The sequence below is a fragment of the Passer montanus genome, unplaced genomic scaffold (genome assembly GCF_014805655.1).
Source record: "Passer montanus isolate IOZ18808 unplaced genomic scaffold, ASM1480565v1 scaffold164, whole genome shotgun sequence".
Taxonomy (NCBI): Eukaryota; Metazoa; Chordata; class Aves; order Passeriformes; family Passeridae; genus Passer; species Passer montanus.
This window is the reverse complement of record NW_024363605.1, coordinates 585,202-605,049: the sequence shown is the minus strand read 5'-3', so window position 1 is coordinate 605,049 and position 19,848 is coordinate 585,202. Positions and strand designations below refer to the sequence as shown.

Here is a 19,848-nt window from a genome sequence, read left to right as displayed (position 1 = left end):
TACAGAGCTTGCACTAGCACTCATTTATCTCAGAGTACAAATCTCTCCCTGCCTTCTACTCAAAGCCTCAACATCAAGTCAGAACCTGTTTCTCCTCCTAGAGATCGTACCACCACACCATCGAGATACCAACAGCACACGCGCCATGAGGCGGGGAGATCTCCTGTTGACAGTTTGAGCAGCTGCAGCAGTTCCTACGATGGAAGTGACCGAGAAGATCACCGGAATGAATTCCACTCCCCCATTGGACTCACCAGACCTTCGCCGGACGAAAGGGAAAGCCCATCTGTCAAGCGCATGCGGCTCTCTGAAGGATGGGCAACATAACATTATAACCTATTAGTTGAGATTTTTTTTTCTTGCAGTGTGTGTGTGCTATACTCTAATGGGAGGGGGGAGGGGGGAAGGGTCGATATACATTATATGTGCTGTGTGTGAAAAAAAAAGTCAGGTACTCTGTTTTGTAAAAGTACTTTTAACTTGCCTCAGTGATGCAGTATAAGGATAAACAGAAATGCTGAGATAAGCTTGGCACTTGAGCTGTACAACAGAACACTTGTACAAAATAGATTTCAAGGCTAATTTCTTTTCACTGTTGTGCTCCCTTGCAAAATGTATGTTACAATAGATAGTGTCATGTTGCAGGTTCAACGTTATTTACATGTAAATAGACAAAATGAAAACATTTGCCAGAAAATGGCAGATCTTTACTGAGAGAGAAAGCAGCTGTTATGCAACATATAGAAAATGTACAGATGTTTTGACAGATCCAGCAGTTGGGTGGCCATGAATTTATGCTAGAAAGAGACTGAGTCACCTAACATACTGAAAATGCTCACAAACATGCAGGCATTTTGTTAGAGTATGGCACTCAGTTAAAAAGGATCAAACCATTTCAAGAGGACCATACTTATAGAAATGTTGAGTTCGAGGGCTGACATACTTGATTTCAAAAATTCTGGGTCTGCATCACTTATTAAATAAAAAAGTATAAAAATATGTACATTACATTTAGCTTATTTTCATATTAAAAAGTAAGACAGAGTTTGCAAGACATTTGTGGCTTTTGTAGTTTCCTTAAGCCAAAATTTGTTCTTTTTCCCTTGATAGCTTTGCTAATCTTTTAAGCAGTCCTGAAGAAACAAACAAAAAGGACTTTCTGTATAGAAAGCTCTACCCTAAGCCTTGAGGAACTCCATGCTTTGCTAATCAAGATAACTGTTTTCTCTTTGCAGAAGTTTTGTTTTTGAAATGTGTATTTCTAATTATATAAAATATTAAGAATCTTTTTAAAAAAATCTGTGAAATTAACATGCTTGTGTATAGCTTTCTAATATATAATAATTATGGTAATAGTTTTTGTTCTCTTGATAGTGGGGAATTATATTTGTGCAGTTGCACATTTAACTATTTTCTTTTGGTTTTCTTTTAGTGGGTATACATTTTACAGATCAAAGTCAGCTGCTGAAAGACTGATCTGTAAACAATTAGACTTTACCCATAGTGTAACAAATCATTTTAATACAGTATTTTACAATCAGCTGGGTGAACTGCCATCTGTTGTATATACTGATTAGTTCTTTCATGCTGTTTTGTGCATTGTAACAAGTTAAGGGCCCTTCTATTACGTAACATCCTGCGTATCTTGTAGTTTTCCATGGGTTAAATGACAAAGTGGCATAACTTGGCCCTTTCTTATTAATGAAGCTGGTATTCTGCCTGTCTGAATTGAATGTGCAGCTCTAATGGCTGTAAGCTACATGAGTGCAGGTAAATATGTAACGAAGCAGCAGAGGGAGGCAAAGGGAGGGATCAGCACGAAAGTACCTGCTGGATAGATTCCTTCCCTCTCACAGACATAAAACTCTTAAAGAGATTATCAGTTAAAGAGTGGTTCAAGATCAGTTGATTTTACACAGGCAATATTGGCCATCTGGTTCTTGGTTCTCATGGACCTCTGCAGTCATATCATCTCACAGTGGGCATGTTGTTGAGCAACACTCCCTGTGTGTTTACACCAGACTAGGACTTGCTTCAGCACACAGCATCCACATTTTCTCCAGCCTCATATTGTTCCTTTGACTAAGATAGCTTGACCAGAGGTAATGTGTCATTTCCTTCAAGTCCCTCTTTGTCCCTCTTATTTATTAGGAAAAAAATGTATATTCAAGTGTTTCAGTTTCATCTTTCTGTTGGAGGGAAAAGTGTTTAAGCAAAATGTTAGTGTCATAGTAAAAGAGTAATATTTCTCCTTTTTTAAGAGTCCTTCTAGGTCTCAACTATATACATTGATATTATGATGAAAAATACAGCAGCAACAGCAAAGAACTTCTAAGTGAAATCCACACTTTTTCCACCTATACATGCAGGTGCTGCGCACTGCTCAATGATGGAGTGTACCTCTCTGTAGTAGAGAATGATGATCAGACAACAGTGTGCATTAGGACATAGGCTCTTCACTTACCATGACTTTACAGAAGCCTGCCTTACAGGCACTTTCAGCCATGCAGGGGCTAGTACATAATGTGTAAACTCTTTAAGCAGAATACTGTGTTACTAATGCATTCATCTTACCTCGTGTAGCAAACTGCAGGGTAAACAAAGATACGCATGTTTTAAAAAACCCAAAAAATAAATTTAAAAACTCAAACAAAAAAAAAAGGTAAAATGGGGCCCATAATTAATTTTACAATACAAAAACCACTTTCCTCACCCTCATATTAACCTGTACTCATATTCTCTTTTGAGAATTTTAAACTTTAGTGTGTCAAAAATATGCAAATGTATCACAAATATACCTTGTCGTTCCAAGAAAAAATACAATTTTATTGGTATAGCAGTAGAAACTTCTCAGTGGGGAAGGGGATTTGGTCTATTGATATATTAAGAATAGCCATATTAATAGTTTACCTTGCGATTTGCCTCAGCAACACATGAAAAAAATGAAAGATATCATTTAATGAAGACGCAGTGTATAATATTACTGCAAGTAACTAAGCAAAAAGTAGCATGAAAAGTATTGCCTGGGCAATTTATATTAACTCTGACAGTGATTTTTTGTATAAACACAAGTAGAACTGAATCACATGGAAATAAATGCCAGTTAGCCCTCTTGTTCCTGCTGCAGAAGGCATCTAACTTATACTGGCAAAATTGTGGGGGATAATGCATATTTGCAAACTGATCTAATGATAAGAAGCACAACTTTGATTGTGAAGTCACTTTCTGTAAACTATAACTGTCTACCTTTCTTGTTCCTTTATCTGTATCTTACCATTTATTGTATTTGCAAAAGCTAATTTGGGTTTATTGTGTGATTCCTTTGTATTTAAGGAGCTTGGGGCAGAGCCCTGAAAGAGCAACATTTACTTTACCTTAACCCATGCTATATGATGTTTTAGGCAACATTCTTAATTGTAAGTTCAAACACCTGAAGTGGCATTCTAGACATCTGCAAGTATTGTTATAGCTAAGTTAATCTCTATTAGAAGGTGTTGTCAGTTAGTGTTTAATTGCTGGTGACAATTATATGATATACTCTATCTGCACAACATATATATTGTATGAATTGAACCATTCACGGTAAACTTTGTTCATTTCAGTGTCTCTCAAAAATTGTGTTTTATAACAAAATGGCTTATATTTTTCCCAGAAGAGAAATTTAGCAATTTTTAATGACTAATGACTAGTGTAAAAATTACCTGTTGTCCTCAGATCTTTTCCAGGTAAAGCTAGTATAAGAATGGAACTCACAGGCTGTTTCCAAGGATGTCAACCCTTTTGTATTGTATTTGCAATCCTATATACCCACTTTTACCTGTAGTCTAACAGCTGTTTGTTTTCCTTCTTCCTTCACCTTGAAGGTAAATGCTTTGTAATTTTTTAAAAGCCACTTGAAACCTCAATAAAGGCTGTTGCCTAAACATGGCATACTTCATCTGTTCCTGTTTGTGCCATCTGCTGTGATGTCGTCAGTTATATGGCATTAATTTCCTGCCACTACAGGTCTCTTGAAGGACTGATGGAACACTGGTGTCTGTTAGAACGCTTCACACTGTAGATGTAATAAAAGGCTTTTGTTAAATATTTTAACCAAAGATGTGGAGCAATCCAAGCTTTGAGCCACAGACTTTCTGCATCAAAACTATCCATTTGATTCTTTTCATAGTCTCATGTTGCATTTCTACCTTCCCTTCTCATACCTCAGACTGATCCATACCTCTATTTGATTTTTTTTTTAAAAAAAGGTCATTTAAGAAAGTCATTTAAAAAAAATTTAAATTAAAAATGCAGTACTAAAGTCGTCTGTGTATTTAATATCAGACCTGGGTTACTGCAGGCATTACACTTGGATTGCTTCAGATGGTTTGTTGTATCCTTTTTTCTTTTTTTCTTCTCTTTCATGGGGATTTGCTTCCATAAAATAATGGTGATAACAAAATAGCTTGTAAATGGGAGCATACAAGCATTTGCAACAAATATTAAAGTAGAGGCTCACAGCGGCATAAGCTGGACTTTGTCGCCACTAGATGACAAGATGTTATAACTAAGTTAAACCACATATGTGTATCTCAAGGGACTTAATTCAGCTGTCTGTAGTGAACAAAAATGGGAAAATTTCAAAAGATTCTCCTGCTGAAAATAAGGTATAATTTGTATTTTGCAGACAAATCAGTAAAGTTACTGGCTTTCTTAGTGATATGGTGTCTGTTGTGCATTTTTTTTATTAATTTAAATAGTGTTCAGTTTTCACTGTTTCACAATGCAATACATGAAAGAATCAGCGCTTTAACTACCAACAAGTGTCTCAATTTTATCAATTATTTGTGCTTGCTTTGAAAGCTAAGCAATATTTTCTGGCACACATCATCACACCAAGTCAGGGAAATCCCATCACTGCTCTGGAGTCAGTGTAATTTGGAATGTGGCCATCTGAATCTGTCCCTAGCAGAGGAGCTAGGTGAAATAATGCCTGGCTTTCAAGTGCTTAGTAAACTGACAGGAAATCAAAACTCCCATATATACATGTCCTGTGAATTCTACCCATGGGGACAATCATGCAAAAACCCTCCAAAAAATGTACGTACTGCATTGCCGGGGTCGGCTGTTACTTGTCTCTTCCCCAGCACGGGAAAAGGTGGTTCTGGGTAGGCCGTGCTCTCGAAGAAGGAGTCTGGACTCTTGCTTTTAGGTCTTCAGTCGAGTTTATTATTTCTTATCTACAAAGATTTTCTGTCTGTCCAGCCGAGGTCTGATCAGCAAGACAGCCAAAGGCACTCTCCCCCGCCCACGGGGCAGTTGTCTCTTTTATAGTGAAAACTACGTATTAGATATTTACCTTTACTTCCCAATACTTTCTGCCCTTGTTGGCAAGTGTACTCTTTCTATGAACCAATCCACACATGCCAACATCATCCTGAACATGGATGCCAAGGAGAAGAAAGAAGAAGGACAGGGCACGCCCAAATTCCTCCATCTTGGGACTCCTGATCCATGCACAGAATTCTAGACCCCCCTGTACAACACATAAAACCCCCCTGTACAGTGCATTCTAACTTAAGTTCTAACAAGTGAATAACATCCCCTCACCATTCAAACCTGAAATTCTCTCATCTCCTCACCTTCAGGTGTCATTTCTTTAAAAGGATCAAAGTCAAGCCACCAGGTACTTTTGGCAACATTCCAGGGCCTTCGAGCCCCCCAAGGGTTGTCTCGGTAGCTCTGGACATCCGGAGTGATGTACTGAGTTCCCACACTGCATCAAAATCATATATCATTGGATCTGCACTCTGTTTATATATGCTCTCTAACAAAACTGGATGAGGACCGTGTCAGAATTGATCTATTCATTTTTCTATATTTTTTCCTCAGAATGTTTGTTTGCTTGTTTTTTATTTGTTTGTTTGTTTATTGGAAGTTACAGGGGGTTTTCCAACTGATATTTTACAGTTTCAGAGTTTGAGAAAGAATCATTTTATTTCAAAAAGATGTGTTTTTACACCAGAAGCAGACAAGTTATTAAGAAGCTAAGGTGCTTGGTGAAGGTTTCAGTTTCAAAAATAACTTTACAAAACCTAGTTTCTAAATAGGTTTATGAAAGAAAAGAGCTGTGCTGTTCCTTAAAAGAAATGACAATTTCTTTTAAGAGAAATATTGTTAGTATTGCAGTGTTGGACACTGCCTTGCAATGAGATACTAAAACTAAGATTAAGCGTCATTGATTTTACTACAGAACATATTTTGTACGAGTAAATAGCTTTTTTTCATCATTGGCCAGGATAAACAAAATATTTCTGAAAATGAGGTTGTCTTAAAAGATTTATCTGGGAGTCTCCCATCTTGCAGTCATCTCTCTGATTAATACTGATAATGCTATACCTGCATTGGAAAAAAATTACATAGGAAATAGAGTCTGTTATGTACTTTGTTCTGTTATTTGCTTATCTGAAAATAAGAAAAATAAGCATAAACTTCCTGATTACTTTGCTTTAAATTCTGTTAACTCTATTTATAAACAATTTTTTAAATTATGTTGAAATAGGAGTGAGGGCGGGTTAACAATTGTTTGAATAACCTTTTTCAGTTTAGGTTCACATGCCATCCTAAAAGGCAATTGTGAAGTGTACAGTCTGAAATAATAACTAATACCTTTCCATCCAGATTGTTTACTTTCCCTGAAAATTGTTTTCTTCTTTTCTTTAGCAAAAATCAATGTATCTTTGTAGAACTGGGCAAATATGCTGAGACAGTTGATGCATATGTCACATTAAGGAGAGCAAGCCTACAACGTGGCTCATTCATACATTACCCTTTCTTAAACACAATGCCTGTATTTCCCGAGGTAAAATACTGGGGAATGAAAGAACCCAAGGAACAGCAAGGAGGAATGATTTTAAAATAATCTGATTATTAAGTCTACAAGCAGAAAAAATATACTGTTTCTCTCTATTGACAGATATAGCCTATTCCTCCTTAATTCGCTGTAAATTCACCAATGCAGCAAGGTTACCTGCTACACCTAAACTGATACATGGAACTCCAGCTTTCTGGAGTCCCTGATACTGAGACATTTAGACTGCTTAGTCACAGGGCTACATTTTTTGTATTCATGTACTGTACTTAATGTTTTACACTAAGTATTCAGAGCACCTGTAATAGGTAAATCTATACTGCGTTCTCTGCAGTCCATCTAGACTCATCCAAGGTAACTCTTGTGAGCAGATATTTTGGTTAACAGTAATCTTTATACTGCTGGTATTTCTTCCTCCTCTTCCAGAAGATATTGTAGAATGCTTTGGTTCCATTCTGGATCCCCTTGATTGCTAAAAACACTTGAAAGCTAACATGAGAATACTTGTGTGAATGTTGAATTTCAACAGAGTTCCTCACTTCTGAAAGGTGCAAAGTGTGCTGTTCTAATTGTGCTTTCTATCCTCTTCTTTGTGTTTCTGTCTGTGGTTTGTTCACAGTCTGTCCGAAGTTTTCAGCTTCATGTATCTGTATTTATCTGGACAATGATCCATAAGTTCTTTTAAAGAAAAAAGGTTAGAAAATGTTGCCTCCTTCTAGGAGCAGGGATTGATCAGCATTAGCTGTGCAGATTTTACTTCTCTGACCGAAGACATAAAATAATGTAATAGAATACTTAACTATGTAGGAAAACTTAGAAGTGATAAAACTTAAAGGTAATGTGTTTGCATTATAAATATAATTAGTGTAAATTTGATTTTTGTTTTCACAGCACATTGCATAGCTAATTATTTTCTGCAGAGTTGCTAAGGATCAGATTTTCAGACTCACAGTGAAAATGCAGAATCCTGTGAGGCCCAAGTGACTTTTCTGAAATGCTTTACACTATGGTAGCAATTTTTTAGGGAAGTGAAAGTTAGAAAATATCATTATGACATCCTTTACAGATGCATTTTGACTGTGGGAAACCTTCATGTAATACATATTACTCTGCCTGTTCTGAATACAGAATAAGATGGGCAGGAGACAAATTTGCTTGAAAGAAGAAACTACATAAAATATTAATTTTCTACTTGAAAAATACATGAATGAGAGAGTATATCCTTATGTGTGAATAATATGGATATAACAGATCTGCAGGAAAATACCATGTGTTCTCTCTCAGAAACACTGGAAGCACAGGATATATGCAAAGAAACCATCAGACAGCACGCTCACAAGGGCATATGATAAGCATGTTATATGCAATTAAGTAGTGGGATTTTTGGCCATAAAGGATTGTGGAAACAAATATCCTGGGTAAGTTCATAATCGTTCAGATAAGTTAAAAGGGCATAGTTGCATTTCTCTTGTTAGGTGTGATGATACACTTACAGTATCCAGCTAGAGTAAAGGAATATTTTCTATAGCTTGTTTTTGGAAAATGAGAACAATTCTAGGGAACAATTCATGTACGCTTTTAATGTTGTATGCACTTCCCTCTGAAAATCCCCTACAGACTACTGTCAGGGAAAAGATAATGATCCAAGTGGACTTTGTTCTGATATGGCAGTTCTTGCGTCTAGACATCACATAAAACCATCCTAATTTTCCCTGCAAACCCTTTTTTTCAGATTAAACATATTGATTTTACAGTGCTGGAAATTAGTACAGTATAAATTCAGTACGCATTCAGTACACATAATTAGCCAAGAGCTAAATCTGTCACTTAGCCTGGCTTTGCTTTTGGAGGAACTCTGGAGAATAAAGGAGAATTTATGACCTTTGGAAGAAGGGGCAGGCAACTCAAGAAGAATACAAGGTGTCATTAGGTCATGTAGAGAAAATATCAGAAAGGAAAAAGTTCAATTAGAATTCAATCTGGTCAATCACTGGTGTGAAAGATGTTTTAAAAATATTTTTCTAATACATCAGCAACTAAAGCAGAGACAAAGAAAACCTCCATACTTTATTGAACATGGAGGGGGACCATGTCAGCAAGGATAAGATAGAGGCTGAGGTTCTTAATGCCTTCTTTGCCTCCAACTTTAACAGTAAGACAGTTATTCTTAGGGAAACCAGGCCCCTGACATGGGGAGAATAAACAGGAAGCAGAATAGTCCCCTTGTAATCCAAGAGAAAGTAGTTAGTTACTTGCTGAGCAATTTAGGCATTCATAAGTCTATGGGATCAGATAGGTTTTGTCCAAGGGTACAGAGGAAGCTGGTAGAAAAGCCCTGCAAGACACTGCCCATGATTTATCATCTCTCCTGGTTAACAGGGGAGGTCATGGATGACTGCAGGTTGACCAGTGTGAGGTACATCTCCAAGAAGGGCTGGAAAGATCTGAGGAACTACCAGCTGTTAGCCTGACCTCTGTGTCCAGCAGGATTAGGGAGCAGACCACCTGAGTGCAATCACCTGGCACCTGCAGGGCAACCAGGGGATCAGCAGCAGGAGCATAGGAAAGGCAGGTCCTTCCTGACCAACCTGATCTCCTTTTTTTACCAGGTCACTTACCTGGTGGATAAAGGAAAAGCTATGGATGCTGTCTGTATGAACATAGCAAAGTCTTCAAACTGTCTGTGACTGCATTCTCCTTGAAAAGCTGGCAGCCCATGGCTTGGACAGGTGAACTCTTGTCTGGGTTAAGAACTGGCTGGATGGTTGAGCTCAGAGAATGGTGATGAATGGTGCTGTATCCAGCTGGCTGTTGGTCACCAGTGGTGTTCCCCAGGTCTTAGCATTGGGGTCAGTCCTGTTCAATAGTATCTGGACAAGAGGACTGACTCCACCCTCAGAAAGTACAACACTAAATTGTCTGGCAGTGTTGATCTGCTGGAGGGTAGGAAAGATGGATCTGGACAGCCTGGACTGATGGACTGAGGGCAATGGTAAGAGATTCACAAGGCTAAGTGACAAACCTTGCACTTTGGCTACAATAACCCCATACAGCGCAACATGCTGGAGAAAGAGTCACTGGGAAACTGCCTTGGAAATGGACCTGGGGGGGCTGATCAACAGCGAGGACAGAATGCATTGTACTCAGGAAGCCAAGAAGTCCAAAGGCATCCTGGCTGGTATCAGCAACAGTGTGGCCAGCAGTACAGTGACTGTCCCCCTCAGCACAGCGTGCTGAGGCCAAACCTTGAGTGCTGTGTCCAGTTCTGGACCTTTAACTTCAACAAGGTCATGTGGTGCTGGAGTGAATCCAGAGAAGAGTAATGAAGCTGGAGAAGGTCTAAAGTGTAAGTCATATGAGGAGTAGCTGAGGGAGCTGAGATTGTTCAGACTGGAGAGAAAGAGACTCAGGAGTTACCTTATCACTCTCTACAACTCCCCGAAAGGAGCTTGCAGCTAGGTGGGGCTTGGTCTCTTCTCCCAGGCAACCAGCGACAGGACAAGAGGAAATGGCCTCAAGCTGTGTCAGGGGAGATTTGGGTTGGACATCAGGAGGAATTTCTTAATGAAAAGGGTTATTAAACATTGGAACAGGCCACAGGGATGTGGTGGAGTCACAATACCTAAAGGTGTTCAAGAAACGACTGAGCTTACTGCTATGGTTTAGTTGACAAGGTGGTAATCCAACAAAGGTTGGATTCAATAATCTTGGAGGTCTTTTCAAATTTACATGCATCTGTGATTCTGTTTTTCCAATTTTGTGCAGTATACCCAGTCGAGTTAAGTGTAAAGATACTGCTGTGTATTTATTCCACAACATTCAAGAAAAAATTAATAACTGCATAAATTATAGACACAAGGGTACACTTAAGGGTGCATGATTGATAGAATTAACGTGCACATGCAGGAATGAGAAAATATCTCTGTGTGAGTATAGACACGGAAAATGAAAACAGAGCGATGACGTGAATGTAAACACTGGTCTGTAATGTCACATACCTACTGTTCAACCATTACACCAGAGCTTTGCTTGAAAGATTTGTAGTTGTCTGCAAAGTGCCAGCTAATGCAACAAGACTGTTCCCACCATGAAAAAAACTGCATGAACATATATGCCAATATTAGCCATCAAACTTCAATTAATAAAACACATATGCACCGTTGATAAATAATGACATCTTTGTTCAATGTCAGAGTACCCAGTTACACAGAAAATTTCACAAAATGACATTATCAGGAAATATACTCTGTGTGCTCATATCAAACCTTAAGATTACTTTTGAAAATAGCCAATCAGACCAGCATGCAAATGGAGATTCTGGATTAGCCATCCTGTGCAGACTTTCTTTATAGTATCCAGACTGACCAGTCTTAGCAATGATATGCTGTAGTCTAATCAGAATTAGAGCATTCAGTGCAGAAACTCCTGAGCAAAATTCCACAGATATATTACACAGATCAAAATCAAAGGCTATTGATGACATTTTCTCCTGCCTCTAATATCTCTTCATATAGACTGGGATATTTTCAGAGTTTCCTAAAATGTTTTTATATCTCAGACAATGAACTAGTCAAGTTTAGTAACAGTCTAACTATTTATTTGAAGTCATTTTGTGAGGGCAATATAGCAACTCATGAGATATTATAATGACAGATGCAGCTTAAATATAACAATCATGTTTTTCATCTGTCCTGCATTACCTTAACATGCAGAGGCAGAGGCTGAGCCAAATACAGCCTCCTGCAATGATTTCTTTGCTATTTATAGCCCTTGAATATCAATTGAACAATACAGTCTATCAAATTGTTCAGTTGTTGCAGAAAAACAGACTTTTTCCCAAGGTAGAAAACAGATAGAAGGAGAGACCTGGACAAATGAAAAGCACACAAGAAAATAGTTTGCGAACATAATTTCAGTGCCCAGAGTGATGATATTTTCCTTATTGTGTCTCTGTCAATCCCTTTCTGTCCTATTTTCTATTTCCACACACATCCCGCCCCCTCGTATATACTATCAAGTAAAACTCATACTATTGACAATGGCATATGATCTTGTTTGCACCTTAATTCAGGCAGGGGCATTTTTAAGAACCTTAGTACCCAGATCTTGACAGCAACCAATTCCAGGGTTGTCTTGACAACCCTTTTGGTGAGAAAAATTTTCCTAATATCCAATCAAAACCTCCTCTGACACAACTTGAGGCCAGTTGTTCTTGTCCTGTCACTGGTTTTCTGGGAGAAGAGACCAAAACCCACCTGGCTACCTCCTCCTTTAAGGCATCTGTAGAGAGAGACAAGGTTTCATTTGAGCCTCCTTTTCTCCAGGCTAAGCCCTCTGCAGCTCCCTCAGCTGCTTCTTGTCGGACTTGTGCTCTAGACCCTTCCTCAATTTCATGGACCTTCTCTGGTCTCACTACAGCACCTCAATGTCTTTTGGGTTATGAGATACCCAAAAGTGGACTCAGCACTCAAGATGCAGCCTTACCAGTGCCCAGTACAGGGGAACAATCTCTGTCCTGGTTTTGCTGGCCACACTCTTGCTGACCCAAGCCAGGATCCCACTGGCTTTCTCAGCCACCTGGACCCATGCTGGGTCATGTTCAGCTGCTTCAACCAGCACCTCCAGATCCTTCCCCACCAGGAAAAGAGAAATCTCACCAGTTTTACCAAAGTGAAATCTTACCAGTCACTCTTTCCTGAGCCTACAGTACTGCAAGGGATTGTTGTGACTCAAGGGTAGAACCTGGCACTCAGCCTTGACTCTGAAACACATGGTTTTTATACTCAACCTCGGGAGTTGCTTACTGCCTTCTAGCATATTTTAAGATGGAGGACAGAAAACATACAAGATCTAAAAAAAAAAAAAAAACAAATGTAATACCATTTTTGGATGAATTTAATTTTCCAGAATATTTCCTCATGCAAAGTGATATCCCAAATTTCTTGTCATTTGTCCTTTTTTTTTTCATATGCCAGATATACAAGATGCCAGTATGCTCTTTTCTAATTTTTCCTGGTAGTATTTCTAGATAACTTGTCAGATTTTAGGGAAGAATGCTATTTTAAGGAGAATTAGCCACATGTTTCTATAGAAAAATATAATTTTAACTGGAAAATTTTAGCTGAGAATTCATGGTTAATCTACATGTTGCTACTTGGATATATTGTTTGGATATGCTGTTTGAATATGTTGTTGTTATTTACTTCCAGGTTGAATAACATCTGAATGAAGGTATTGAAGGAAGAAACATGAAAATTATAATAAACTGCTTATAATTCCAAGGCTTCTCAAGGGATTTTTTTTCTAAATTATGAAGTAATTTTCCTCAGTAAGATTATCACTTTGACGGCATCACATACCTCTGGGGTTATACACCTTGTGCAGCACTGAGATATTATCTGCTTGCAGGTTACTATATGCTTGGTTTGAAGGACTGTGAAAAACCAACAGTTTGCTTTACCATAGCTCTTACTATTTTAGTGTTGTGGTTTCGCATGGGAGGCATTTATGGAAGTAATGCAACGTTTCCAGCCACTGGAAAGCTGTAAACACCTCTGTAAAAAACACGTTATAACGACGAAAGAAACCAGGGAACTTCCCCTCTCTTTCCCGGTCGGCAAAGAGATAACCCAGGCCTGGCCAGGCGGCCCCTGCCGCAGGCCGAGGCTTCCTTCCCGGGGTGCCCACCGGGCCAGCCCCCACCTCCATCGGCTGATGGCAGGGAGAGGGGAGGCCACAAGGTTGAGGTGGGGCCAGGCTGGCTCAGCCAAGACTCTACCACCATTGAGATTTGCTCACAACCCCCAGGCAGGAGCAGGAGAAGCCTTCAACCTCTCCCCCGACTCCAGCTCTGGCAGCAAGCTGCTGAGCCTGGCCGGGGTCAGGCCCTGGGTGACATATTAATGCTTTCAGTGTTTCAATCCTCCCTTGAATGAGAAAAAAGAAGAAAATGCAGGCAGTGTAGAGGAGCAACATGAAGACACCAAGGTCAGTGAAGAAGTCAAGTGCCAGATGGGAGAGATAAGGAGATGCCTTTAGTTTTAGGCTGCAATCCTCTTATGAAGATATAGAGGACTCTTTTTTCCCTATAATGCATAAAGGTATGGGGAGATGAAAGTGTTCAAATTGTAGATATTAAGCAAAGGCCTCCATACTAAAGTAAGCAGGTGTTAGAGTAGCTGTGGTCCTATGAGATGTTTGAACAGAGTAAAAGAGTGATGAAGATTCCGTGCCCCTAGGAAGAAGATGACTTCAGAGATAAATAATAACTTTTGCCTTTGAGCAGCTAATCTTTAAAACAGTACCCCATAAGTTGACATAGCCCATAAACATAGCTATAGCCCATAAACATAGCTCTGGGAAAAGCTTGTGGAAAATGGGAGGGATTTCACAATTGCAGATTTCCCCAGGCAGCTGCTATTTGTGGCTCTAGAAGAGTCTCATAACATTAACAAGAAGGACTTCTCTCCCTAAGTGAACTGAATAAACACTGCTTTGGAGGTGGTAAACTGACTAAAATTTTAAGTTTTGTTTCTTTACATTGTCAGTGAGAAAGAAAACGTTGTAGGGGGAGACAAAGTGTCCTGAAAGTTTTGTGCTGATTCTTACTACTCTTTCTTTAGTTACTGTTAACAAATTTTTCTTTATATGCTTTTAAAGTTTTAAGCCTAAAATTTTTTAAGTTTTTGCTTTTCTCCCAATCCTATATCACAGCAGAAATTCTAGTGAGTGCACTAATAATTAGTCAGCACTGAAACCACCACACTCATTAGTACATTAGCTGAGAAATCTCAAATTAGCAAACAAAAACTACTACACTACTACATCCTCAGGAAAAAGAGGGAAACAGAGCCTCTCCCATGAGAAAAAGAGCAGAGTTTCTGGAGTCTTAGCAGGGGTCAGGGTACTGATCATGTATCCACAAGAAATCGCCCATCCAGCAAATACTGAAAAGAAAGAAGGAAGGAATATTTCCTAAGAGGCTGAGGGGGCTTGTGTGAAGATTGTACAGTGTACCATATGACCAATTGCTACAAGAATGGAGCACAAGGCCAGTAATGAAGATTGTGATATTAGAAAGTACAGAGGGAAGAGCAAGTTCACCTATTCTCATTTAGTACCTCTTCCTGATACCCTGTGTTTTAAAATTTTCTTATGTTTAAAAATTAACTTTTTAAGAAAATCTTGCTTGAGTGATAGCACTAATAAAAATGCTCACAGTAAGAGAAATTCAAACAGTACCACCTGAAAGCTCAGCTAAGCCAAGGCTCTCATCATACAGCTGTTTGAGGATATCAAGACTTAGCTTCTGGTTTACTGTGGCTGTAATTTACTAAGTGAAAAATTACTTTTCCCTAGTCAGAAGCTGGAAGAAAAAACACAATAAAATGTATTTTTTTATGAAGATGTATGAAAAGACAGTTTACATCATGTTTGTTCTGTTTGCCAAACATGGAAAGATAAGGCTATATAAAAGATAGTTAAGTCTTTTAAGACTTAACCTTAATTTAGGGGTAATTAGTTAAAATACCTTAATCTAAGGGTAATTTTTCCATAGGCGCTATAGCCCTTCAGCTCATTTTCATCCAATATGGTCTCCTGTTCTGAAAGTTTTTGTAGCTGCGACAGGTTTAGCTGCCCACTTGTACTTATTTCTTCTGTCAAAGCCAAACAGACCATCTGTTTCTGAGAAACCTGGATAGCTGGGAGCTAGAGTGAGGCTAAGTAGCTAATCTTGGATAGTTCTTCAGCTAACGTTAACATCAATCTTCCTTTAAATATTCCTATTAATAGCTCTGGAAGAGACAGACCATCAGTAAGACCTTTTCTCTTCCTACTTTCTGAATGGCAACAGCTTTCTCCAGCCTACTGGATTATAAAGTGTTATACTAGATTATAGTTTTGCTAGCAAGAAGAAGTATCTGTCTCCTACACAGTTTCTGTATCCTGTTTTTTGGATTCACAGGGTATTTAGGCTTCAGGAATACCCTTTCTTTCCCACTCCCAGACACTTGGATTTTCTCATCAGTGATCCCAGAGTGTTCCTCTATTCCTTTTTTTTTAATTAAAATAATTTTAAAATCTCTTCTCTTTATTGACTGCATCCAGTTACTTTAAAGAAATCTCATACTTCACCACTGCCTCCCTGGAATTCCTAATTTTTGGAGACCGGGTCCAACCATGCTCTCTATCAGTAAGTGGTCCCACTCCTTTGCTCACTATACTGGGTTTTGCAGATAAATGCAAACAGTCAGCCAGAGCACAGCCCTTGCACAGAAGCACTTTGACTCTCACAGAAGCGCCTCACTCTTGGGTGACTTAATTTCCTTGAAGTTAATGCGGTTTTATACCAGAGCACAGTTTCAGCAGGACTGAGTTTAATTTACAGTAGAAAACTCTTTTCTGTGGCTACAATATGTGGAAAAATCTCATGCTGTCCTCATGTTGCCCAAGGAAGAAAAATCAACTCTGCCAGGTACTCAAGTGATGGAGGTACAGGTAGCTTTCTGATAATTCCTAAGTGACTTTTTATGCATACTAGGAGTTTTATAGTTAAAACTATAACTAAAATTATAGTTTTAATTGCAGAGTTAGTGAATAGACAAACAACATATCAGAAATGGTTTTAAAAGTCTTTGTCAAAAGACTGTGAGTCTTCAAAGTCATGCCAAGCCACAGCTCATAGGCGTCACACTGAAGTGAAGGTTGCACTGATATGCCTAATCTCTGTTGTGTAGCGTGTCTGATTTGGGCTTGTCCTTCTTCTGGGAATGTTGCAAAATGTATCTATTCATCAATGTTTCTTTGGAGAGCAATGGGGAAATTCTTTCTGAAGTGGTGTAGGACAGCAACAAATCTTTTGTAACTGAGTGTAAGATATTTTCATATCAGAGGTCTGAAATAATTATTACCTGTATGTTAGATACCTAGAAACTTTTCTGGGCAATTTTTCCACCTTAATTACCGTTTAAATTTGAAGGAATACAAATTCTACAAATCTTGACAGGCAAGCAGTTCTTTCTTCTCAAAGATATTCCTTATCAATTCAAGACCTTTTCAACTGCAAATGTGTAAGTCAACAAGGACAAATGGGGACATATGACTGTCTTCTTGGTGAGGGAAGATGAAAGGCCTGCGTGCTGAGATAGAAAAACCTGTCTGTTGGTGGAATTTGTTCCATCTCTGTGAATGAGCACAGAGACTGATGACCTGACACCACTTGTGTAACTAATAATCCAGCTGTGTAGACAAAGAAAGGTGAAATTTAAGCCTAATGAAAGCATTTCACCAAGACACAGCAGCTGTGTGCACAGCTTTATAATCCGTTTGATTGAACTGACTGGGCAGTGCATGTTTCAAGATTAACCTCATGGAAGGCATTGGAAGGGCTGCAGTTGTCTTCAGTGGGTTTTGGGTAGGACCTTTATGTTCAAAGGCACTTCCTTAAGGTATATCAATGACATCAGGAGCTGCCTGACCACTGCTGTGGGCAAGACAAAATGTGCTTTGCCTAGCAGCACCCCAAGCATCTCCCTTATGCATTGGCCAGTTTTGTTGCACAGACCCTGTTAGGTCTGTGCAACAAACTGTGCCCTGAATGCAGGATCTGTCCTTTTGTCTGTTAATCCCTGCTCCTGGTGCATGGGTTTCACAAAATAAAAATGGCAAAGCAGTTAAAGAGTGATTTTTGAATACTCGTCCTCCTGGTGGGAACTTAAACTTGCATCCCTCGTTAGTGGGCCTATTCCCAGCTCATGGGTGAGCAGCAGGAGCTCCTTTTCTTCTACAGAAGACGGGGACAGGTCTTATGACAAAAATCCATTGTTTGTTGATCAATCAAGCTCTTCTCTCTGTGTGTGGTTGTGTTAGTGTGTTTTGATAGACATGTGGCAGCAGCTTCCATCAGATAGAGTAAATATAGAAACCATTAGTGTTGCTTTGCTGGTCTCTGCTCCCAAGGTTTTGGTAAAAATGCAGCTCGCATTATCTTCCTTCTACATCTTGGAAACAAAGACATCTGATTTTGTCATACAAATGGTTCTTCATTACCTCAAATCTCTGAATGTAGAGATGGAAAGTGCTGGTTTGTTTTGATATTTTTTATGAGTTGACATTATCTTCTCTCTTCAAAGAAGTCTGTGGTGTAGAGGAAACTCTGACGATCACTCATATTTATATGTGGGTTTGCAGTTAAACACTACATGGTCAACATTTTCTATATTTACTAAGTAAGACAAATTAAGTGTGTAGTTTTTATTATGTACATAATTGTGTTATAGTTAAGTGTATCATTTATGATATATAAATAAATAATGAAACTTAAATATAAAACTTTAGAAGATTTTACGAGCCTAATAAAAAACCCATCTTTTGTGCAAAGTCAGTAGCAGGTGAAAGTTTATCATCACTGTCTATTCTTTTACCTCCTCAGTGTTTGTGACGGCATGTGTTTAAAATAAGTCACCAGACAATCCATACCAAAAAAGCTGACTACAGGGAAAAAATGTGTTCAGAGATGTTAAGGGAGGTTCAGGATGTTCACTTGATTGTGTTACTTTGGGTCATGAAATAGAACAATCTGCTAACAACCTGAATTACCTGTAAGCCAAACCTGAGAGCATATTGCTGCCTGTATTTCCTCAGGGAAAAGTTTAAGACACAGCACAGGACTATTTTGAAGGCACTGGAGTGGCTTTTTTCCTCTGTCCTCTGATATGCAGAGAGAGGTGACATGACCTGACAAGTTTCTATACAAAAAAAGTAGGCAGAGGTGACACTAAAAAATAAGTCCAAGTTGGGGAGGCCATGGCACCAGAGAGATGTCAGTAAAGACAAAGAAAAGAGAGTGAAGGTCTAAAAGAAGATGTCAAGACTTTCCTTTTCAAATATGTCCCATTTCAGCTTATATTGATGAGAAATCTTGAGGGGGCAGGTCTAGTGGAAATCCAAAGCGGTTACTCCTTTCAACTACCACCATCTTTTAACATCTTCAGGTAGAGTAGGATGGGTGCTGGTGTTGCCAGCTCACTTATTTACCATGTGGCTTATCAAGTGTAGCCATGGATAGTACTTCCACCAGGTCTTGTTGCTGGCACTGGAGGGGTCATTAGGCCACCCAAGGTACTGTTGAGGGCTCAGTCCCAAACTGTGAACTGCCTGTAACATGGAAACACAGGAATTTTTGTCAGTGAATGTCCATGTATTGATTTTCTTTGCTTTACAGAGGTGCACATGGTTTGGAAGCTAGAATTTATGCTTCTTCAGGAACAGAGTTTTACTTCTTGGTTTTTCTTGTAGAGAAGTTGGATTCTTACTGTGCTACCAGCTTCCATCCCCCTTTGTCTCCCATTGCCTGCAGCAGAAAATCACTCCTCTCAAACAACAGATACACATGAAACTGAATCTTTACAGCCTAGCTGTCTGGCACCCCTGTCTCAGAAACTGATGTTGTGGAGCTGACATCAAACAACTAGGTAATGACATTCATTTCCAGAGCAAAGTGGCGTTTCAGTTACACTGTCTTGCTTTGTTTCTGTGGAGACACTGCATCTGAAATACCACCTGCTCCTGGTCCACCCTTTTCCTGGAGACTGCTTCCTGGGATACTTAGGACAGCACTTTTCGGATATTCTGTCCCACTTCCTGCTTGCATAAGCACTTTTGAGGTGGCTCCAGCTGCCGAGCAGCAATGTACACACATCAGCACTGAGTCACCTCTGCCTTACTATCAGTATCAGGAAAAAGCTCTCTTTCTGGACACGCTGTACAGCAACAGAAAATACTCCTTCTGAAAACAGTCCTGAAGTGCTCTCAGAGAGGACTGTCTCCCTCCAATGATTATTGAATACCTACAGGGAATAGCCTCCTAAATTTTTTAAATAAAGATGGATTAAGTGATCCCCTTCACTTTAGACCTAATCTAAAATAATCTCAGCTGACTTTTTGTGTCTTGTGGGAAGTAGATTTTCACATTACCCTTTACTGACCTCACTTATGTG

At 39.1% G+C, this 19,848-nt stretch overlaps 1 protein-coding gene across 18 annotated transcripts in view; it reads left to right on the top strand.

The window, feature by feature from the left end:
• Window positions 1-4,699, top strand: part of MEF2C (myocyte enhancer factor 2C) — a 132,827-nt gene extending 128,128 nt beyond the window's left edge. For 13 of the 18 annotated variants that reach the window (XM_039703552.1, XM_039703553.1, XM_039703554.1 and 10 more), the window contains one exon: window positions 6-4,699. In XM_039703552.1, coding sequence (XP_039559486.1) covers window positions 6-327 — 322 coding nt within the window. In that variant the 3' untranslated portion in view covers window positions 328-4,699. The remainder of the gene's footprint in view (window positions 1-5) is intronic. The other 5 variants (XM_039703562.1, XM_039703567.1, XM_039703565.1 and 2 more) reach the window with 1 other exon arrangement.
• The last annotated feature ends 15,149 nt before the right edge of the window (window positions 4,700-19,848 follow it).